Consider the following 23,847-nt stretch of genomic DNA (forward strand, 5'->3'; position numbering starts at 1 on the left):
GTGCAACGAAAGTATGGAGATTTGACCAAGTAGCAGCAGCACAAATGTCGTCAATAGAAACTCTAGACCAAAAAGCCCGAGATGTGGTCATGGACCTTGTAGAATGGGCCTTTACCCGTCCTGGTAAAGGAATACCCTTAAATAAATGTAATACACCACTCTACCCTTCATAGCATTCAAAAAGGAAATAAACAGCTGATCACACTTTCTGAAGGGTTTGTTTCTATGAATGTAAAAACAAAGCTGCCTATCGATATCAAGCAGATGTACAGTGTACTCCACTTAATTTTGAAACTCAGGAAAAAGACTGGAAGATTAATTGACTCTCTTTAACCACCTTGGGTAAAAAGGAAGGATTAATATGCAAGGTTACTCTTTCTTTGTGGAAAATCAAACATGGAAATTTTGCAGAAAAAGGGCTTGGAGTTCAGACATTCTCCTGGCCGAAGTAATGGATAACAGAAACAGGGTCTTCCAGGAAATAAATTTCGAATCCACAGTGGCTGAGAGTTCAAAAGGGGGATGGACTAAAGCTTGCAGAATCATAGTTAGATACCAAGGGCAGTAGGATCTTTGACTGGTGGTCTAAGCAGAAAGGTGCCACTGAGAAAAGCTTTACACAGTTTTGAAGAAGCAAGGGATAAGTAATCAAACCCAATGTGAAAATTGGAAATAGCAGCTAGCTGAGTTTTGATGGTAAAGTAGCTAGCACCATTCTTGAAAAGGGTAGCGAAAAAGTCTAATACGACTGTAACTGGGACTGTAAAGGGATCTCATCTGTATTTGTTCAGCCCAAAAGGAAAATTTCTTCCATTTGCTCTTGTAAATTGCATGTGTGGAAACACTACTTTGGATGAAATCAATATTTCTCTAATGGGGAAGAGAGCCTGGGAAATCTATCCATCACTGGAAGTGGAGAAACCATGTGGTTAATTTCAGGCCCTGAATGTCCAGAAGTGGATGCTCGATGGATCAAACAGCAGATCTGGACTCTGATCCAATGTCATATGGAAGCAAACCAGGTGAGACCAAAGACTGAGGCCAAAAAGGGGCCATGAGGATTACTTTTCTTCACAACCTATAAGCTTTCTGTAGGAACTTGGGAATCAGCTGAAAAAGGGGAAAGGCATACAGCAGACCAGGGGACCAGGCATGGCATACGGCAGACCAGAGGACCAGGCATAAGCAAGAGCATTCCTGGAGGACTGTCCTTAGAGGGATCAAGGCAAAATACGTGCTGCATTTGTTGTTGAAAGGGGATGCAAGGAGATCGTAGCACGGATGAGCCCATTTCTGAAAGACAATGTCTGCCATGTATTGATTCAGAGACCACTCATGAGGCATCAGTAAAATTAATCTGAGCCTGTTAGCTAATATGTTGGACTCCCGGAATGTGCGTTACTATCAGAAAGCAGTTGGTAGAAAATCCACTGTCACACTTTCATTGCTTCTTGATATAGGGGTAAGACCTGGTCCCTCCCGGTTTGTTGATGTACCAAACCACTGTCACATTGTTAGTTTGGATTGCAACAGTCTCCTGAGGTAGTAGAAAGCTGTCTAGTTCTTGCAATGCTAGAAGACCTGCTCTCATCTCAAGTACATTGATATGCAATTTGGTCTCCAGTGGCATCCATGTGCCTTGGACTGTCCGTCCCAGACAATGACCCTCCCCACCCAAACTGGGAGGCTTCCATGGTTAACGTAGCAATTGTGGATGGAAGAAGCATCCTTGAGTGACTTCAGAGACGTGAAGCCATCAAAGTAGAGACTCCTTGCACACACGAGACAGGCTGATGGGAAGATTCAAAGGACTTCTGAGAAGCAACCATTGTACTACCAAGGTCCACTGAAGTATTCACATGTGAAAGCGTGCCATGAGGAGGACAGTTATGGTTGCTGCCATGCAGCCTAATACCCCGAGAACTAGACAGACCAGAGACTTTGGAGCCTTAAATTTGATACCCTATCCATCATAAGGTAAGCACAGGATATCCTTGTGTCTTGATGAGCCCTTATGAAATCTATGGCTTGTACTGGATCCAGCTGTGACTCCTGTAAATTGACTTATCCCCAGGGTAGGAGCTAACCTGAGGAAGTAATCCCTGGCCTGAAGTAGATGCCTGGTTGGGTTGTCCAGTCATCCACATATGGATATCGGATAACCTTGCAGTCAGAGATGAGCTGCAACTACTGCTAGACATTTGGTGAATACCCAAGGGGGCTGTGATGAGACCAAACGAAAGCACCCGGAACTGGTAGTGACTGGCTCCCAGCCTGAAACACAGTAAAGGCCTGGAGTGCCTGTCCATTTTGATATGGTAGTATGCATGCTTGAGTTCTACAGAACATATCCATTCTCCCATCTTTAGAATAGGCAAGATGGATTGAATCAACCATTCTGAACTTTGTGTGCTTCACCGACGTGTTCAGAGAGGTCAGATCCAGGACAGGTCACAAGTCTCCCTTTTTTTATGGTACTAAAGAATCTGGAGTAAACACCCAATCCGACTTGATCGGGGGGGGGGGGGGGATTCTCTTGGATGACTTTTTTCCAGTAACTTTCTTATTTCCTGGGCCGTGTCCTCCCTCTGACTGGGTGGAATATCGAGGAGGGGAAATGTTTGTTTGGGAACATCAGAAAAGGGAATGAAGTATCCTCTGGATATGACACTTGGCACCCATTTATCATTCATCATTCATGATGGCCTCCCAGGCTTCTGGGTGCAAGGAGAAATGTCCCCCGACTGCTTCCAGATGAGAACAGTTGGGCAACAATTCAAGATTGTTGGAAAGGCTTGTCCAGAGCGGTTTCCTCTGACCCCTGATTTTGCAGACCCCCTCAACCATGTGGGTATCGTCTCCTATTCTGACCATATCTCCCTCTGCCTCGGGGGGAGGGGGGTCTTCTGGAGTGTACTGGGAAGGACCTTGAGACTTCTGAAACCATGCCTTCTTACTTCCATGCTGGTTCTTGGAGGAGGTCTGTTGTGGTAGAAAACCAGATTCCAATGGCAGAATAGGTCTAAGCATCTTTCTTTCTCTGGGATAAAGTGTCATGAACAGTAGGTCCAAACAAGGTGGAGCCATCAATGGGGGGTTTAATAAAGGACCATTTGAAAGGCTCCACAAACTCACACAGCCTCATCCAGGCATGGCCTCATATGGTGATGCCGGAGCCGGCCACCCTTGAGGAACCCTCCGCAGCATGAGAGATAAGCCTCATTGACGCATTGGCTAAGGAGTGCAAAGTGGCCAGCCTAGAGGAAAAGGGCTCCCATTCCTGGTTAGGCATGAACCCTGGGACCAACCTAGAAAGTTCCTTGACCAAGTCCCTTTGAGCCAGGTAAAATGCGACAAACAGTTCCAACACCCTAAGCTCAAAGGTAAATGAGGCATACACTTTTGCCATATATGTCCAACTCCAAGGATTCTCTATTCAGGGGTGGACAGAGGATCTTTTCTGAGCCAGCTCCTTCTTGGTGGCTGCAGCCACAACCATAGCATCCACGGGAATTCATTTAGTCCAGAAAGCCATGTCAACTGGAGCAATTTTGGTCGGCACATTTGGGAACTGATTCCAGTGTATCCAGCTCCCTACAAGCCCTCGATGACACCAACTGGATAAGGTCAGCTGGAGGGGGACATCCAGATAATAGACTGGCTGGACCCAAAAGCCTCCCGCAGCACCAATTCCTCCAGGGAAGGGTTTTGGGCAGACCAACCGCCCCTCTGGTGAAAGATTTCAAGGATGTCTCCAAAGGAGACCTCGTTGGGTTGCAATTTGGGAGGCCCTTCTCCTTCCTTGAAATCGGTATCTATAATGAAGGATTCCATAGGGGAATCCATGTGCCTCCTTCTTTCATATGGTCTCTTCCTAAGGACCTCTTCAGCAGGGTGTTCCAGGGAGCTGTTGGATGAAGCCTGGGGATACACTGAGGGAACGGTGTGGAGGCTTTCTGGGACTGGCTAACAATGTGGCAGCTCAGAGGCTGCAGGCACAGGTCCAGTATGAGGTGAGGGAAGTTCCATCGAGAAGTGTTGAGGATCTCCTAGGAACACAGAGGACCCTCTCCACAATCTCAAATGCAGAAGGACTCCGAGCCACCTGGAGCTGTCTCACCAGAGCTGAAACTATCAGAGTAGACACCTCCAGGAAAGGATGGACCTCCCACTCTGAGGCGAGTTGGAGCCAAGGTGTTGAAGGCAGAGGCATCAAGAGGAACAGGCAGCTTCGAAAAATTAACCGATCTCTATGCTTCAGTTCCGAGACATGCTCAGAACCAAAGCAGCCACACTCAAGCAAGCTGGGGAGAAAGCTGAAGGAGAAAAGATGATCTCTATCAGCTCAGACACCCTAGCACCAGGACCCAACAAAACAGACAACTCCAAAACCAGTGGTTGGATCAGAGAAGTAGCTACAGGTTGGAACAGGAAAACTTTCATGGTCACAGATGCAGATTGAGTGGACACGAGCCCCATCTGGATCTGTCTCTCAAGAAATTGCCTCATGAGCTTACAAGATCTTTGTAAGACAAACTTCGCGAAGACCCAGTAGTAGTGAAAGGGGTCTGGAGGATCTCCACAGAGAACTAGATAGAGACCTCCTAGCATGAACAGACAAGTAAGACCCCAAGGCAGAGATTGGAGCCAATGCCGTGGGGAGCACCACTCAACCCCACAGCAGAGGATGAAAGAGGCACAGGAGAGGTACTGGTCATTAAGCTTGGGGCCAAGCGAGTCTGTTCCAAAGACTTCACCTTCTTCTTGGGCAGTTCCAAGAAAGATCACTCGGGAGACCATCTCCTAGACTCCTGGAACTCCATGGGCTTTTTAAAAGAAGGTTAAGCCCCTGACATAGAGGGTATCCCCAAGGTGGCAGATGGAGAAAGCAAACTCCTCCAATCCGGCAGAGCCCAAGGATGAAAGGCCCTACAAATCTCAAAGGGGTCATCCAAATGTTGAAGCCTCAAGTAGTACACACTCTCCATGGGCATTAGATAACAAGATCTTTCACACACAGGAAGTGCACTTCTCAAACCCTTGTGGCTTTTCTTCAGCCATGGGGGAAAAAGGAAAGAAGGAAACGGCAGAAAGGAGAAAAAAAAAAAAAAATTCTAAGACCTGATGGACAGAAACCCGAAATATATCCAGTAATCTAGAGAAGAGTAGAAAAGAGACAGGTAGGGAAAGAAACAAAAAGTCAAAAACACTTACAAATGCTTGAAACTCAGGATGAGGAACTCTACTTGAACTCTAAGCGTGGCAAATGAGATCTGAGGTACTGTGTGGGAGCGGGGCATTATGAATAGGGAGGAGGAGCTCAAGTCAGGAGTTTCAAGCTGGAAGAAGGTGGCTGGTCAGATCAGAGCCTCAGAAACATATTCCCATAGGTTACTGGAATGAAGTGGATGACATCAGATCAATAAATATTTCCACTTCTCCTACAGGAGCTAATAAACATTTCATCTCTGGCCGAAGTCAGTACAGTGAGATACAATCCTTATGGTTTAAATTAAGTAATTTAATTTTTTATTATTTTTTCAAAGTTAGCTGAACTGAGATTAACCTCTTCTCTTCCAGTATACTACTTACAACAGTACAGTCTGATATAAAATGTATGTTTTTTTCTGTCCAGCAGGACATACATTTTTAACACAAGCAACTTTACAAATACATTTTCAACACAAGCATTTGTACAAATCAGTTTGACATACAAACATATAATCCTAGCATAGTTGGCAATACCTCAAATCATAACACTGACAACTGAAAAAAAAAATGCATGCCATGACTGCAGGAACACACTTAAGCATCAATTGCTTTTTTTGCAGGATGGAACTAAATGGGGCTTTAAATCAAAATGTCAAAATATTACCTGGGAGTAGTGCGCATAACTGGCTTCTTTTTTGCCTTAAAGGTGACGAAGGCAGTTATGGCCGAGAAGAGAAACCATACCACCAAGAATTTCCACCACTGCAGTTTCACTGTAAAGTAAAGTGGGACCACCCACATCTGAAATAAGGTGACCATCTAAAAAGATGAGGCAAACAAAGAATGAGAATTACATTTTGCTGATAAAGCACAGAAAGGAAATAGACTGGAGACCAGAACAGAACCTTAAATTTGCAACAACCCTTCTTTTTAACTTATTATTATTACATGGAATGTGTTTAGCCAACCACTGGCTGGGTTTCACAATAAAATATTTTATAACCCCCTTTGGCTAGGAGCTGGACACAGAAGAAACTAAAATAAGACCACACAGCAATTCCACATCTGAATTCTACAGCAAAGCTACTCTCTGGAAAAAATCACTCATTTCTGAACCTGCTACAGTTATGTAATACTTTGAGCAAAGACTTGCACTTTGAATATGAATTATGATCTGTTTGCAAAAAGTACAGTTGTGTAAACTTACCATAAATGTAGAAGTTAGAGTGTATTCACTGTTGCAGTCATTACATTTGGGTAATCTGCTGGCAGGTTGCCCTCAGTCAGCCTGATTAACAAAGTCTTGGGTCCTGCGTCGGTTGCTGTCCCTTCTTCCATGACGTCAGGGGTACAAAACATGCAGCCGGTCATTACATCAGTTTTTCTTGCCCCAGATGTCAGGTGCCCCCCGAATGGGGAGCAAATAAAATTAAAAACACAAAAATATACCTCCAACCAAAAGCAAATACACCAAAAAGGCTGTTAAGCATAGTAAAAAAAAGTAGGAGGTATAGTCAGAGAAAAACGGGGCTGGAGGGAGGATAACCAGGACTGCAACAGTGAATACACTCGAACATCTACATTTATGGTAAGTGTACACAACTGTACTATGTTCTTCGTGTTTCACTGTTGCAGTCATTACATTTGGGTAGATTCCCAAAGCTATGGTTGGGAGGAGGAATTTATACTGCATTAGGACCAGCTATAAGGCCCTGTAAGACAGCAGTGGCAAAGCCAGCTCTGGATTTAGAGAAAATTGGTAAATGATAATGCTTGGTGAAAGTATGTAAAGAACTCCAGGTAGCAGCTTCTAGAATATCTCTGGTAGGAACACCTATGAGAAAGGCTGCAGAAGTAGATGCAGCCCTGGTGGAGTGAGATCCGATCCCCTGTGGGATAGGTTTTCCATGGTGCTTATAGCAGAAATGAAGGCAATGCCTTATCCATTTAGAAATGGTTTGTTTGAAATAGCCTTCCCCACTGCCCCAGCAGCAAATGCTACTAGCAATTTATCAGATTTTCTTCTAAATTTAGTTCTGTCCAAGTAGAATTTAAGTTGCCTGTGCACGTCCAAGGAATGCAGAATCCGTTCCCCTTTGTTCTGTGGATTGGGAAAGAAGGTTGGCAAATGAATGGACTGATTAAGAACCACAGTGGAAACCACCTTGGGCATGAAGGATGGATTGGTTCTCAGAGATGCCCTGTCCGCATGAAAGATGATGAAAGGCTCCACTGCCATAAGGGCCTGTAATTCAGATATCCTTTTAGCTGAAGTGATTGCTAAAAGGAAGGCTGTTTTCCAAGAAAGAAATTTTAAGTCTGCAGTAGCAGCAGGCTCGAAAGGAGGTAGAGTGAGTTTCTCCAAAACAAAGTTAAGGTCCCAGGCAGGGGTAGGAGTTCTCCTGAGTGGTCTCAAGTTCTTTGCCCCTCTGAGATACTGCTTGAGCAGGGGATGAGAAAAGAGGGGTGGTTCTGTGTTAGTGAGCTGAAATGGCTGAAGCGTGGATTTTAATAGAGGAAAAAGACAGGCCTTTGTGAAGCATTTCAGTTAAGTACTGCAAAATCTGAGGTAAATTGGGCACTGTTGTGCTCATCCCTAAAAATTGGTTCCAGGCACAGAATCTTTTCATTTGTCAGCATAAGATTTTCTAGTACTAGGTCTTCTCGGCTCCAAGATGACATCCATCACAGGTTTGCTGAGGGATGCTAAGGGTGAATTTAAGTGATTAGCCAAGCTGCAAGGTTCAATGTTGGAAGCTGATGGTACAGAATTTGGCTCTCCTGTTGAGACAGCAAGGAAGGTGTCTGAGGCAGGTGCCATGGAAATATTTGTGACACACTGAGCAGGTGCGAGTACCAGTGTCGGCGTGGCCAGTCTGGCACAATCAAAATCATTCTTGGTTTGTCCTGTTTGACTTTTAGCAGAACTTTGCAGAGTAGAGACAGAGGGGGAAAGGCATAGAGTGATAGGTTTTTTCAGCTGAAGGACAGGGCATCCACTTTCCAGGCATTTTTGTGGGGAGTCCTTGTGCAAAATTTGTCCAACTGGTAGTTCTGGGGGAAGGCAAATAGATCTATGTCTGGGCTCCCCCATTTGCTTATTTGCTTGTCAACATGTTGAAAATCTGTGGTTCATTTCCACTTGTGTGGGTCCAGGAGATTCCTGCTTAGTCTGCCTGTCAGTGTATTCAATTTTCCTGGCAGGAATTTAGCTTGTAGCTGCGCACTTGGTAGCTCAAGGCCATGTTCCACAATGCCATGGCTAGTCTGCAGAGGGGGTAGGAATGTGTACCCCCCTGCTTGTTTATGTACCACATAACCGTAGTGTTGTCTGTCTTTATCATTAGTTGTCCTGGAAGAATGTAATCCTTGAAGGCTGTCAAAGCATTCTGTACAGCTAACATTTCTTTTTGATTGATGTGTAGGTGCATTTGATTTGGGTTCCATTTGCCCTGAATGCACTTCCCTGCCAGGTGAGCCCCCCATGCATAATCTGATGCATCTGTAGTTGGGGTTTGGCCGGCAGGGGGTAGTGTGAATGGCAGTCCCTTGTTTTGGTGGCAGGCCTGTGCCCACCATAGGAACTACAGGCATAGGCAAGGTATGATAGGAAAAAGAAGTTATGTACTCACCATAACGTTCCATCTGAGTAGGCACTTCATTTGTCTGCAAACAGTGGGTATCGGATCAGACTTCGGATCCGAGCCGGCAGCTTTCCAAGCTCCAAGATCCGAGCTCCTAGCTCCTCCCCCTACCCATAATCCCCTGCTACCAACCATATTACCTCAGATATGGGTTTTTTTTGCCTCACCAACCTGGTAAAACGAAAAATCAACTGCAAAGGTGATCAGAAAATCCCAAAAGGTTCAGGGGATGGCAGGGGGGGGGGGGGTCGGTTGCAGACAAATGAAGTACCTACTCAGATGGAACGTTATGGTGAGTACATAACTTCTTTATCTGAAGTAGTTACTTCATTTGCTCTGCAACCTGTGGGACAAGAGTCCCCAGCTACCTTACAAGAACCTGGGTGGTCCTTACGGAAGGATATTCCGAAGCACCGTGGAGCCAAAAGAAGCCCTACTTCTCGAAATCACATCTAGTTTATAATGAGAAATGAACATATGAGAAGAGGACCAAGTAGCTGCTGAACATATGTCGTCCACTGGAACCCTAGACCAAAAGGCTGTTGAAGTGGCTACAGATCTTGCAGAATGAGCATGGATACTAACCGGGGCTGGTTTGCCAGACGATATGTACCCCTGAATAACACACTGACGGATCCAATTTGCTACAGTCACTTTGGAAATGGCTTTGCCCATGGCTGATTTTGCATAAGAGACAAACAACTGGTCCGACTTGCAAAACTCTAGTCCTATGCAAGTAGAAACGCAGCTGTCTGTGTACATCCAATTTGTGTAATGTGTATTCTCCCTTGTTCTGAAATGTTGGAAAAAACACTGGTAGATTTATCGATTGATTTACATTTGCTTCTGAAGCAACCTTAGGCAAGCAAGACGGGTTAGTCCTGAGGGACACTATCTTTGTGAAAAATAAGGTAAGGAGGTTTCATACACAAGGCTTGCAATTCTGAAACCCTTTTGGCCGAAGTAATAGCCACTAAGAAGGCCGTTTTCCATGACAAGAACTTCAACAGAATTCAGGCCGCAGGTTCAAAAGGTGGACTCGTCAAGGCTTGCAAGACTAGAGTGAGATCCCATGGGGGAACCACAGACTATCGGTGGATTTAAAAGAAAGATGCCTCGTAAGAAGGTTTTACACAACTTTGTAGATGCTAAGGAACCTATTCTGTCACCCACATGAAAATGGGAGATGGCCGCCAATTGCACCTTAACCGTAGAAGCACTTGCTCCCTGCCGAAAGATCAACGAGAGGAAGTCCAGAATGGTCGGAATAGGGACAGTAAATGGGTCCAAGCCCTTGTCTTTGGCCCAAATGGAAAAACGTTTCCATTTACTGTTGTAAAGTTTTCTGGTAGACTGCTTATGAGCCGCAAACAGAATGGCCTTAACGGGAGATGAGATACCGGGAGTCCTAGCCATTAATGGAACTGGATCAGCCAAGCTGCAAGCTTGAGGTTGACTAGGTTTGGGGTTGGGCAACCCGCGGGATGTGAGATCAGTTCTGGACTGGGATCCAGAATCCACGGAGGAGCCACACTGAGACCACAGAAAAGGGAACCAGATCTGTCGAGGCCAGAATGGGGCTATGAGGATAACACTGCTCCCCAACAGACAGGCTTTCTGAATGAATTTCATCATGAGTGGAAGGGGGGGGGGGAGAACCATAAAGGAGCCCGGGAGGCCAAGCATGGACTAGAGCATCTCTGGGGGTCTCCCCTCTGGGGGGAATTATTGCGAAGTACTCGCTGCATTTTGTGTTTAAAGGAGAAGCAAAAAGATCACAGCGAGGCCGACCCCATTTGTGGAAGATCTGCTTCGCAACAGATGGATTCAGAGACCACTCGTACGGAGTGAGAAGCACCCGACTTAGCTTGTCCGCTAATATGTTAGACTGTCCAGGGATGTGCGTTGCTACCAGAAAATGGTTGGTGGAGATCGCCCATTCCCAAACTCTCATGGCCTCTCGACACAGGGGATAGGACCTGGTTCCTCCCCGTTTGTTTATATACCAGACTACAGACATGTTGTCTGTCTGGATCGCAATAGTCCCCAGGGGAAGAAGGTCATGGAGAGCTTGCAACGCCAAAAGCACCGCCCTCATCTCTAGGACATTGATATGCAATGCGGTCTCTAGGGAAGTCCACGTGCCTTGAACGGATCTGCCTGAACAATGCCCCCCCACCCCACCCAAGGCGAGAAGCGTCTGTGGTCAACGTGGCTTCGACCGGGGGGAATCACGAAAGGCCTCCCTGCAAACTCTGCTCAGCGGTATCGGCGTGTTCAATGGGTGGAACAAGAGGGACCATTGGACTTGAAGGGTCCATTGTAATATTCACATTCTCAGATGGGCATGGAGGGAAAGACCGATCACTGCTGACAGACCCCAGTGCCCTCAGGACTAACTCCGCTGGAGGAGTAGGATTCTGGAGAAGGGCTAACACCCGATAAGACCAGCTGTTCAGTCTGACTGACGTTAGAGTAGCTCGGGAGATTCGAGTATCCAACCTGGCCCCTATGAATTCCAGGGCTTGAGTGGGGAACAGACAGGACTTCTGCCGGTTTACTGAAATGCTTAGGTTGTGGGATAGAGTCAGTGCATAACCTCTCGCCACAGAGAGTTGATGCCTGTTGGTCGCGGTAAGGAGCCGGTCGTCTAGGTACGGGAAGACCTGAATGCCCTCAAGTCTCAGGTGGGCTGCAACCACCGCCATGACTTTGGTGAACACTCTGGGGGCTGAGGTGAGGCCGAATGGAAGAACCCTGAATTGATAATGACTGGCTCCGATCAGAAGCGGAGAAATCTCCTGGATCGTCTGTCCATCAAGATGTGGTAGTACGCATCCTTGAGGTCTATGGAGCACATCTAGTCGTTCTCCCGCAGAAGGGGGAGAATAGATTGAAGAGTGACCATCCAGAACTTTTCCTTGGGTATGAACAGGTTCAGAGCGAAAAAGGTCAAAGATGGGTCTGAGGTCCCCGGTTTTCTTTGGCACCAAAAAGAAAGTACAGTTTTGTACCTACCATAAATGTAGATGTTCGAGTGCTAATACAGCTGCAGTCATAACAGATGGGTTCTCCTGCCGTCAGGTGGGTCCTCGGTCGGCCGAATTCCAAAGTCTAGGTCCGGCATCGGTTGTCGTCGCTTCTTCCCTGATGTCAGTGTGACAGGGGTATAAAAGAACCAGCCGACGCCATGTTCTTCAGTTTTTCTTGCCCCAGATGTCAGGTGCCCCCAGAAGGAAGGCAATACATAAAATTATGAAGTAATGCAATGCAATATAATCAAAAAACAGTAGTTGCAAGCAAATACACCATAAAAGAATACCCAGAGGAAAGGGAGGAGGGAGGAAACCTGGACTGCAGCTGTATTAGCACTCGAACATCTACATTTATGGTAGGTACAAAACTGTACTATGTTCATCGTGCATACAGCTGCAGTCATAACAGATGGGTAGAATCCCAAAGCTAAGAAAGGGGTGGTAGGCACTAGGTGGAACTAGGAGGAGCCAAAATGCCCTGCAAGACTGCAGTGGCAAAGCCTGCTCTAGATTTGGAGTATAATGGTAGGTTGTAGTATTTGGAGAAGGTATGCACAGAACTCCAAGTGGCTGCTTCCAAGATATCCTTGGTAGGAACTCCTCTGAGGAAGGCTGCAGAGGTGGCTGTGGCCCTGGTGGAATGATTTCTAATGCCTGTAGGAACAGTTTTGCCATGAAAGGAATAGCAAAAGCATATGCAGTGGGCTATCCATTTTGAGATTGTCTGCTTGGAAATTGGCTTTCCTGGAGCTCCTACCGCATAGGCCACAAAGAGCTGTTCTGATTTTCTGAAAGGCTTTGTTCTGTCCAAATAATAACGCAGTTGCCTGTGGATGTCCAAGGAATGTAGTAATCTCTCCCCGTTGTTTTGAGGATTGGGATAAAAAGTAGGTAAATGTATGGCCTGATTTAAAGCTACCCTGGATACCACTTTAGGCATAAAGGAAGGGTTGGTTCGTAATGAAACTCTGTCCTGATGGAAGATAAAAGGCTGGACAGCCATGAGGGCCTGTAGTTCTGAAACTCTACGAGCTGAAGTGATAGCCAGAAGGAAAGCTGTTTTCCAGGACAAATATTGCAAATCTGATGAAGCAGCTGGCTCAAAAGGAGGCAAAGTCAGTTTTTCCAGAATTAAATTTAGCTCCCAAGCAGGTATTGGTTGTTTCCTTGGAGTTCTTAAATTCTTAGCCCCTCTGAGGAACTGGTGAGAGAATAAAGGAGGATCAGTGTTGTATTCTGCAGAAATGGCTGAGGCATGGATTTTGATGGAGGAGAACGAAAGTCCACTGCTTAGTAGTTCAGCCAAATATTGCAGTATTTGAGGTAAATTCAGTTTTCCAGGGTTCTGGCCCTTTTTCTCACTCCAGACACAAAAACGTTTCCATTTTGCTTTTCTAGATGATGGCCTTCTGGCCTCCAAAATGACATCCCGCACCTCCTTGGAGAGTAGGGCCTGCTGTGATGCTAAGGAATCTTCCATGTGGCTAGATTGAGTGTTTTTAGCTGACTGTGAAGAGTTTTGAAGCTGTGCTGTGTCAGAAGAAGAGGCATTAGAGGCAGGGTCCATGGAAGGGAATGAGTCCGGCTCCTCAGGAGTGGGTACCAGTGTTGCCTTGGCCAGTCCGGAGCAATGAGGATCATCTTTGGTCTGTCTGCTCTGGTCTTCAATAGGACTTTGGGCAGCAGAGGAAGAGGCGGGAAGGCATAAACTGTCATTGATGTCCAGCTGAAAGAGAGAAAGGTATCCACTCTCCAGGCCTTTGGGTGGAAGGTCCTCGAGCAGAATTTTGTCAATTGATGATTTTTGTGGGAGGCAAAGAGATCTATGTCTGGCCTTCCCCATTCTTGGATTATTTCTGTTAAAACTTTTGGATGCAACATCCATTCGTGTGGATCTGTCATATTCCTGCTTAGGTTGTCTGCCAGCGTGTTTTCCTTGCCTGGCAAGTACTGTGCTTGTAGTTCCATTTGTAAGTCCATGGCCATGTTCCAAAGTGATATGGCCAGTCTGCATAGGGATAGGAATGTGTTCCTCCCTGCTTGTTTATGTACCACATAACTGTGGTGTTGTCCGTTCTTATCAATAGTTGACCTGGTTGTAGAAGGTCCTTGAAAGCTATAATAGCATTTATTACTGCTAGCATTTCTTTTTGATCGATGTGAAGATGCTTTTCTTTTTGGGACCATTTGCCCTGAATGCACTGGTCTGTCATGTGCGCCCCCCAGGCGTAGTCCGAGGCGTCTGTTGTGATGACTTCATTTGCTTGAGGCTTGCTGAATGGAAGACCTGTGTTTGCTTGACATGCTTGAGCCCACCACAGAAATTCCTTTTGCAGACATGGAAGTAGTGGTATTGTTTCCAAACTGTGGCTGTGTTGAGACCATATGTTTTTTAGGTACCAGTGTAGTTTTCTCATATGCAGCTTTGCACATGGGATAAGCAAGATGCAAGATGCCATGAATCCCAGAGCCTGAAGGATTTTCCTTGCAGTCAGCCTGGTGCAATTTGCCATTGTTTTGAAATATTGAATTAGTTGCCCCCGCTTCTCTGGCGTGAGGTAGGCCATCTGGGTGTTTGTGTCCAAATTGGCACCCAGGAAAATTATATTTCGAGAGGGTATTAGCCTTGATTTCTCTTTGTTGACTGTATCCCAGAGAGTTTAATAACATTATTACATAAGCCAGATGTTTCAGAAGAATGTGCTTGCTGTCCGCTTGGATCAGGCAGTCGTCCAAATAAGGGTATATTTGTATCCCTTGAAGTCTGCAGTAGGCAATTACTGATGCCAGGCATTTCGTGAATAGTCTGGGCGCAGTAGATAAGCCAAAGGGCAATGCAGAGAATTGATAATGGGTTGAACCTGCAAGAAATCTGAGGTATCTTCTGCAATTTTGTCTGATTGGGACATGCAGGTATGCCTCCTTGAGGTCCAATGTTACCAGCCAAGACTCCTTGCCCAGCATGGGAAGAAGTTGCTGTAGAGTGAGCCTCTTGAACTTTGGTACGATTAGGAATGTGTTTAGGATGGAAAGATCCAAAATAGGTCTCCAATCTTTTTCCTTCCTTGGCACCAGAAATAGCCTGGAATAAAAACCTTGACCTTGTTCGTGTGTAGGTACCTCTTGAATAGCTTTCATGTTTATAAGATCTGAAATTTGCTTTTGTGCCTCTGCCCTTTGATTGTGTGGCAGTTTTGGCATGCCTCTCATTTTTGGAAGGGTATGAAAGTGGAATTTGTAGCCTCTGTTTATAATGTCCAGGATCCATTTGTCCTTTGTGACAACATGCCAATTTTTTAAGAATAGTGCCAGCTTTCCTCCTAAGGGGGCTGCCATTTGAGACCTGGTTGGCCTGCAAAGGGGAAGTCATTGGGTTTGCTTTCTGAAAGACTGAGTTGTCCTCACCACCTCTTTGTGTAGGAGCTTGCCATTGTCTGCCTCTGTACGATCCTTGTGGTTGTCCTCTGCCCCTCGGGCGCCTGTATCTGCCTCTTTGGGGTCTGTCCGTGGCAGGAAAGGACCAGTTTTTGGAAGGCCAATTTCTACTAAAACATGGTGGTTGAACCTGCAGAAATTCTCACAGTTTGCATTGATTTAGCTTTTTCCTCCATTTTTCGTAATACTTCCTCAGCATTTGCCCCAAATAGTACATCCTTTTGAAGAGGGGCATCTAGTAATTTAGCTTTGACATGATCAGGCAAGGTTTGTTCCTTGAGCCAAGCATGCCTGCGTATGACAGCCTGTAACAGCAGCTCTACATGAGGCCTCTAGAGCATCAAAACCACATTGTAAGGTATGTTTACCCACTTGTTCTGCACTATGCATCAAATCCTGCAACTCCTTCAAGTCTGATTGTTCAGTTTGTGACATTTTACTTTTCAATTGAGATAACAGAAACTGTTGGTATTTTAGCATATGAAACTGACAGTTTAAGGCCCTCATGGTTAAGGTAGCCGAGGTATATACCTTTTTTCCCCACCTTTCTAAGGATCTGGAATCTCTCTCAGAAGGCAATGGATTTTTGGCAATGGAAGCCTCAACTCCCTTGGGTCCCTGTGAGATGGTTTTCTAGGTCAGCAGCATGGCTTTTGTAAAGAAATTGGTGTGAGTCAGGAACCCTGCAGTACCGGTCAGGCTTAACTGGAGCCGTAGGTAGAGTCCGGGTTAAGGCAGGCCTCCGAGTAAACATCATCTAGGATGTCCAAGACAGGAGGTATAGCCAGAGGCCTGTGCTGGGGTAATAAAAGAAATTCCCTGAGCCTTTTCTTGGAATCTGAATAATCCTGGCCTTCCCAGTGGAAGTGTTCCCTTAAGGTATGCAAAGTTTCCCCAAATGAGAAATCCTCAGGGGGGGATACAGTAGGAATAGACTCCTCTGCATCAGAGTCTTCAAAACGGGAGTAAGCCTGTTCCTGATCATCAGAGTGTTCTGAAATAATGGATCCCTGATCAGAGGAGGGGGAATCTTCCTCCACTCTGGGCCTTTTGTCCAGAGGTGGCTGAGAACCTCTGATTAGAGTAATTAAATCCTCAGCCATTTTAAGCATCTGTCTCTTAGGCATGGGGCCTGGAGATGGGCCCTGTGTAACTGGTCTCTTAGGGTGCATGGTTGCTTTAGACTTGGTGAAAGCCTTGATGGAAAAAGAAGAGGAAGGTCTGAAGACACCTTGAGTGGAGGTGGACCTGTCCACATTCTGTGTTTCAAAGCCAAGAGTGGCTTCGGTATCTGTAGTCGGGGTGTGGGCCTAGGTGCCTGCGACCTCGGGTACAGGAGACTCCACCAAAGATGTGTCGTCGGTAGTCAGGGGCTGCGTAGGCGCCTCACTGAGAACCGGACCACGTGTAGTCGGCTTTGGCGTGGTGTCGGTAGAGGCCGCGGACCTCGAGTGTCGGTCCTTGTCTTTGCGTTTTTCAGACAAAACTGGTGTCAGAGTATCCAACGACATGGTATAGTTAAATGCTTTCCCAAAAAAATGCTGGGCGAACACCGCCCGACGCTTAATAGTGCGTTTGTTGAATGTAGCACAACAGTGACAGACCGAGACGTCGTGGTCTGGGCCTAAACAAGGTATACAGAGGGAATGGAAATCCTTATGCGGTATTTGCTTCCCACAAGAAATACAATTATTAACTTTGTCTGACATCGGTCTGAGGCAAGAAAAGTTTCCCCAACGGGGTACTTAGCTTTAAAGAAGACTTCGGTTTTCCAAATTTTTCGTAATCTCAGGAGCTGGCCGACTGGCATTTGTGAACTGCTTCTGCTTCGGGCACCGCACGGCAAGAAAGACTGAAGAACATGGCGTCGACTGGTTCTTTTATACCCCTGTCGCACTGACGTCAGGGAAGAAGCGACGACAACCGACGCCGGACCTAGACTTTGGAATTCGGCCGACCGAGGACCCGCCTGACGGCAGGAGAACCCATCTGTTATGACTGCAGCTGTATGCACGATGAACATCCTTGAGTAATAACCCAATCCGGACTGATCTGGGGGGACGGGCTGGATGGCTCGCTCTTAGCAGCTTCAAAATCTCTGAAGCCGCTGCCTCCCTCTGATCGGGTGGGACATCGGGGAGGCGTCTGGTTATGGGGGGAAGATTTAGGAATGGAATGAAATAACCTCTGGAAATGATATGGAGCATCCATTGTAAGGGACTCCCAGTTTGACAGGTGCTCCGTCAACCGCCCCCCCGACTGCCTCCAGAGAGGGACAGTCGGGCAAGCCCTCAGGGCTGTTGCGCGGGTCTGTCCGAGAAAGGTTCTCTAGACCCAAAATTACGCTGCCCCCCTCTGCCTCTGGGCCGGCGTCCACCTTGTCCTCCTCTGCCTCTAGAGGACGAGTGGTCCGCAGCTGGATGGGATTGCTGAGACTTGCGGAACCACAGCTTCTTTTGTCCCCTCTGATTCCTGGAGAAGGATCTTTGGGGACTAGAGAAGCGGACTCCGACTGCAGACAGCGTCTTCCCGTCCTTTTCGCTTTGGACCAGCGTATCGCGAACGGTCCTGCCGAAAAGAGCAGAACTGTCAAAGGGGGCGTTCGCGAAGGATGCCTTGAAGGGATCCGCGAAGTCGCAAAGACGAGCCAGGCGTGACGTCGTAAGACTACCCCTGCTCCGCTGGCTCTAGTGGCTCCCTCTGAAGCATGGGAGAGGAGCCGCATAGACATATTAGAGATGGATTTCACAGTGGCCATTCGTGTCGTAAACACATTCCTGTCTCCGACTGACATGAACTCCGGTGGGGGCTGCAGCGTATTCCTTGATCAAGTCTCTCTGTAGCCTGATGGTATGTGCCATATAGTTCAGCGCCCTTATGGAAAAGGTCGCCTGCAAACATCCGCTTACCAATCCGGTCCAACACTCGAGTATCTTTATCTGGCGGGTGGACCAAAGAACTCTCCTGAGCGAGTTCTTTCTTGGTGGCCGCCGCCACCAACATGGCATCAACAGGGGTTCCCTTTGGCCCATGACTGTATCTGTGGGGGGACTTGGTACCTTATCGGGACGCCTAGGGATTGGCTTCACGGTGTCGGGCTCCTTCCATGCCCTGGTGGTAATTAAGTCCACCAGGGGGTCGGCTGGAGGGGACACCCAGGAGGTAGATGGGCCTGCCTCAAACGCCTCCAGGAACACGGATTCATCAAGGGAAGGTTTTTGGGCAGAAACCCCCTCTATCGCATAACATTTCCATGATGTCTCCAAAGGAGACATCTTCGAAAGCGACCTTGGGGAACCCTCCCTATCATCTAAGTCTGTGTCGGTGGTAACGGACTCGGGGGAGTCCAGGTGCCTCCTTTTACACCGACGTTTCTGAGGAACCTCCTCAGTGGGGCTATCCGAAGAGGGCTCGTCCACGGGTTGTTGTTCCTCCATGGGAACTAGCTGGAGGGCTTTGGCAGGCTGTCCTGATGGTCGGATGATGCAAGACAGACCCTCATACAGTGGGGGTACGGGTGGATCTGAAGCCCGAATCGGGGACCTGGAGGACCTCGACAGTACCCTCTCCACTACCTCAAAAGCCGAAGGAGAATCACCCTCGCCAGCCTCTGAGAACAATCTCCTCGGCTCCAAGGAAGGGATCAGGGTCGGAGCCGATGCAGTCGGTGCCGAGACAGAGGTGCGCTCCAAAGTCAACAGCTCCGAAGACACAACTCCCTCGGATCAGACGCTCAGCACTCGGCCCAGAGAGCTCAGATCGAACAAGCTCGAGGGCATAGTCGGCGTTGAGGAGACCAGCGCTATTGGCGCCGACAAATCCCTGGGTCAGAAGGGGCCCGGATCCGAAGACTCCGAGATCCAGCAGTGGAGAAGGTGATCGGGGCAAACATGGGGCTGCACTCCCAGAGGGGGCAAGAGCACCCCATCTGCATTTGGGTCTGTAAGAACCGCATCATCCGATCCATATCCGCCGGACATGCTTCTGGTTGACCTGGAAGAGGTAGTCGAGGCGGGAGGGCTGCCTCAGCGACCGAGGGGCCGATCCTCCTCCTCTGGCTCGGCGAGAAGCTAAGCGGGCTGAGGAGGAGGAGGATCGAGACCCCGAAGGAGACTTAGCTGCTTTAGCTGCGGAGCGAGGGTGAGATTCGGCCCGCCTTTTATGGGATCTATGTCCCTCCTTATCCTTGTGCCTCTTCTCCTTAGCAGAAGAGGCACTAGTTTCCCCAGAGCTCAAACCCGAAGGGAGGTTGAGTCCCGGGTTGAGCTAAGGGAACAGAGGCGCCCGAGGCAGCGGGAGCAGGAGGAAGAAGAAGCTGACTCCTGGGGGAGCTTTCCCGCCAGGATCAGCTTGTTTTTCCTATCCCGAAGTGCCTGGGGGTTAAAGGCCGGACAGATCTGGCAGGCCTCTGAAAGGTGGGCTGCCCCCAGGCACAAAACGCAATGAGTGTGGCCATCAGCTGGGGAAAGCTTGTGGCCATACTCAGTACATTTAGAAAAAATGGCCTTAGGCCCTTCCAACATCTTAGCACTCACACACCCACCCAAACTCTAAGGGGGGAGGGGGAGTGACTAAAGAAAACTAACTGTACCAAAGAAAATTTAAACTAGCACAAAAAGGGGTAGAAAAGGGCTTAATACCACACGCATGATTTTTTAAACTCTAGAAGAGGTTGTAATCGCAAACTCTCTCACCCAGCCAGGAGCTCTTCAAAAAGGAAAGCTTCTTCAGCCACGGCAAAAAATGATATGGGGTAATATGGTTGGTAGCAGGGGATTATGGGTAGGGGAGGAGCTAGGAGCTCGGATCTTGGAGCTTGGAAAGCTGCCGGCTCTGATCCAATGCCCACAGGTTGCAGAGCAAATGAAGTAACTACTTCAGATTCATAGTTTCCAGGCTGTGACAATGTTGACTCCATAGCCTTTTTAAGTACCACTGTAGTTTCCTCATATGCAGTCTTGCATATGGAATTAGAAGAATGCAGGAGGCCACGAACCCCAAGGCTTGCAGTATTTGTCTTGCAGATAGCAGGGTTTTTGTGGCCACTCATTTGAAGTAAGTTACCAAATGAATTCGCTTCTCTGGTGTGAGGAAAGCCATCTGGGCAGTTGTATTCAAGCTTGCACCCAAGAATGTAATCGGTTGAGAGGGTACCAGTTGTGATTTCTTTTCATTTATGGTGTATCCCAGACAAGTTAGAACCTTTTTATTTTTTTTTTTTTACAAAATGCCAGATGATTTAGAAGAATGCCCTGGTTTTCTGCCTGAATTAGACAATTGTCCAGGTATGGATATATTTGAATATTTCTTTGCCTGCAAAATGCAATTACTGGAGCCAGGCACTTTGTGAATACCCTGGGTGCAGTAGACAAGCCAAAGGGCAGTGCAGAGAACTGATAATGCAAGTAGCGTACTTTGAAGCATAGGTATCTTCTGCAAGACTCCCTGATTGGGATGTGCAGGTATGCTTCTTTTAAATCTAGAGTTGCCAACCAGGCATCTTTGCCTAGCATAGGAAGTAACTGGTGAAGAGTCAGCATCTTGAATTTTGAAACGTCCAGAAAGGTGTTTAGAGTAGACCGGTCCAGAATTGGATGCCATGATTTGTCTTTTTTGGGTACCAGGAAAAGCCTGGAATAGAAACTGTGTCCCCTTTCCTCTTCTGGTACAGGTTGAATAGCCCCCATGTTTAAGAGGGAAAGTACTGGTTTTGATTTGGGGGCAGGTCTGGCCACCCGTTTGGTGTTGGCAACGTGTGGAAATGAAATATGTATCCCTGGGACACTATATTTAAAACCCATTTGTCCTGGGTTACGAGTTCCCAGTTTTTTTTACATGAAGAGCAATCTTTCCCCCCTAAAGGGGCAGCTAAAAGGTAAGTGCTTGGTAAATTTTAAAGGAAAGTCATTGAGACTGTTTACCATAGGAGGGTGTCTTGTTATTTCCAGATTTGGAAGTGGAGGCCCCCCATTGCTTAGTTCTGAGAGTCCCCTGGGACTGAAACCTGGTGCTTTTGGTGTGCCTGGATTTGGCTTGAGAGGATCTGGAAGGAGCTGGAAAGGACAAATTCTTAGTAGGCCAGTGCCTACTAAATCTTGGAGGTTGCACTTGTAAGAAATCTATTACAATTTGCATAGATTTAGCTTTATTTTCCATCTTTTTTAAAACTTCTTCAGCCTTATTGCCAAACAGGCGGTCCTGATTTAAAGAAGCATCCAACAATTTCGCTTTAACCTGATCAGGCAGAGATTGCTCCTTAAGCCAAGCATGCCTTCTAAGCACAGACCCAGTAACAGCGGCCCTGCAAGAGGCCTCTAAAGAATCAAAACCACATTACAAAGTACGTTTTCCAACTTGTTCAGCAGAATGCAATAAATACTGTAAATCTTTATTTTCCATTCAGAAATCAACATCACTTTCTGTTTAAGCAGTCCAATAATATGCTGTTGATATTTTAACATATAAAATTGGCAGTTTAAAGCCCCGATTGCCAAGGTTGCAGAAGTATAAACCTTTTTACCCCATCTATCCAGTGCCCTGGAGCCTCTATCAGAAGGGGTAGGATTTCTAGCAGTAGAAGCCTTAATGCCCTTAGGCCCCTGAGAAATGGTTTCAGGATCTGCAACAGGGTTTTTGAAAAGGAACGTGAGGGACTAAGGAACCCTGCAGTATCTGTCAGGTTTACTAGGAGCTGGAGGCAGGGAGTGAGGGGCCATAGTGGATTCCAAAAACACATCATCGAATCATCGACAATGTCTAGTACAGGAGGTATAGCCAAAGGCCTATGCTGGGTAAAAGAAGAAAATCCCTAAGCCTCTTTTTTGAATCACAGAACTGACATTCCCAGTGGAAATGCTCCCTTAAGGTATGCAAAGTTTAAAGAAAAATCCTCAGGGGGGAAGCAGAGGGAATGGAATCCTCTGCATCAGAATCCTCATACGTAGGTATAGATAAATCCAGGTCATTAGAAAAGTCATAAGAAACAGAGTCCTGATCAGATGATTCATAGTCAAGCTCAGACCTAGGCCTCTCAGAAGGGGGGTGGGTTTGACTACCCCTGATTAGAGTAATTAGATCTTCAGCCATTTTGATCATTTGTTTTTTAGGCATAGGGGCCTGAACATGTGGCCTGGGCGTCATTTTCTTAGACATAGATTGAGATTCAGGCCTTAAGTATTGAAGGTGGAGTTGGTTTAATATGCAAGTCTTTAGGCCTGAATACACCCTCAGAAGTCAGTGCCTGCACAGCAGATCCGGACCCATCCATGGTACAGACATCCGCAGGTTCCATAGGTGAAGTATCTCGTGGCATACCGGACTCCAAATGGGTCTCAGTAGAGGCCTGCGAGTCAGAAGTAGCAGGTATCAGGGGCTGCAAAAGCACCTCACTGAGTACCGAACTGGCGACTGGCTTAGGAGAAGCGTCGTCGGCAGTTTTGAAACTAGACGCCCTGTCTTTGTCTATCTTTATCTTTGCGTTTTTTTTGAAATCCCGGTAGTCTGATGGCTAACAGATGTCATTTCTGGATAATTAAACAGAGAACCGAAATATTTAGAGGCAAAAATGTACCGACGACGGATAGTGTGCTGATTAAATAAAGCCCAAAACTGACAGCAAGGTATGTAGTGGTCAGGGCCTAGGCAAGGAATACAGTACAGATGAAAATCTTTATGAGGTATTGGCTTTCCACAAGTAATGCAATTATTAACTTTTACCGACATCGGCAAGGAGAAAGAAAAAGTTTCCCCAGTGGGGTACTTAGCTTTAAGTTGAAGACTTCGGTTCTGAAACTCGGAAACGAAAATTTCAGGAGTCGGCCGACCGGCACTTGTGAACTGCTTCTGCTTCAGGCACCGCAGGGCAAGAAAGACTGATGTAATGATGTCGGCTGCATGTTTTATACCCCTGATGACCCAACGTCATGGAAGAAGGGACAGCAACCAACGCAGGACCCAAGACATTGTTAATCAGGCCGACTGAGGGCAACCTGCCAGCAGATTACCCAAATGTAATGACTGCAACAGTGAAACACGAAGAACATCTTACAGTTCAGTGTCATAAGGTGCAAGTCTTTCCAAAATTGCAAGTAATAAACTATAGCACTTTCAGAAGTGGGTTAACTCCAGTCATGATAAGCCATCAGTGGTAGACAATGGAACTAACATTGCTAAATGAAGACTGAAAAAAATACAAAGAAACTAGCCACAAAAACAATTTGTTGCACTTAACTCATTCCACTTGTAACTTATGCTTCTAGGAACAGAGATTGTACAGACATAATGCAGAGATAAACAGAAAACCAAACGGCATGAATGTTTTGTGGGTGTATTTGCAGGGAGACAACACTTAAATTAAAAGCTACTGTTTTTTAACAAGTGTACTTTTGCAGTACTTGTGACAAAAACAAGCATGTAAAACAAATCAATGTTGAGACTAGGTATAATAGCATTTACACAACTCTGACAGATATTCTACAAATCACTCATAGTTACACAGCACAGCAATCCATCACATAAAAGCA

At 46.7% G+C, this 23,847-nt stretch overlaps 1 protein-coding gene across 1 annotated transcript in view; it reads right to left on the reverse strand.

The window, feature by feature from the left end:
- Nucleotides 1–23,847, reverse strand: part of RNF121 (ring finger protein 121) — a 658,308-nt gene that overhangs the window by 575,179 nt on the left and 59,282 nt on the right. The window contains exon 4 of the mRNA XM_044073037.1: nucleotides 5,876–6,030. Coding sequence (XP_043928972.1) covers nucleotides 5,876–6,030 — 155 coding nt within the window. The remainder of the gene's footprint in view (nucleotides 1–5,875; nucleotides 6,031–23,847) is intronic.

The sequence above is a fragment of the Protopterus annectens genome, chromosome 5.part1 (assembly GCF_019279795.1).
Source record: "Protopterus annectens isolate FY-2018-M chromosome 5.part1, PAN1.0, whole genome shotgun sequence".
NCBI classification, from domain to species: Eukaryota; Metazoa; Chordata; order Ceratodontiformes; family Protopteridae; genus Protopterus; species Protopterus annectens.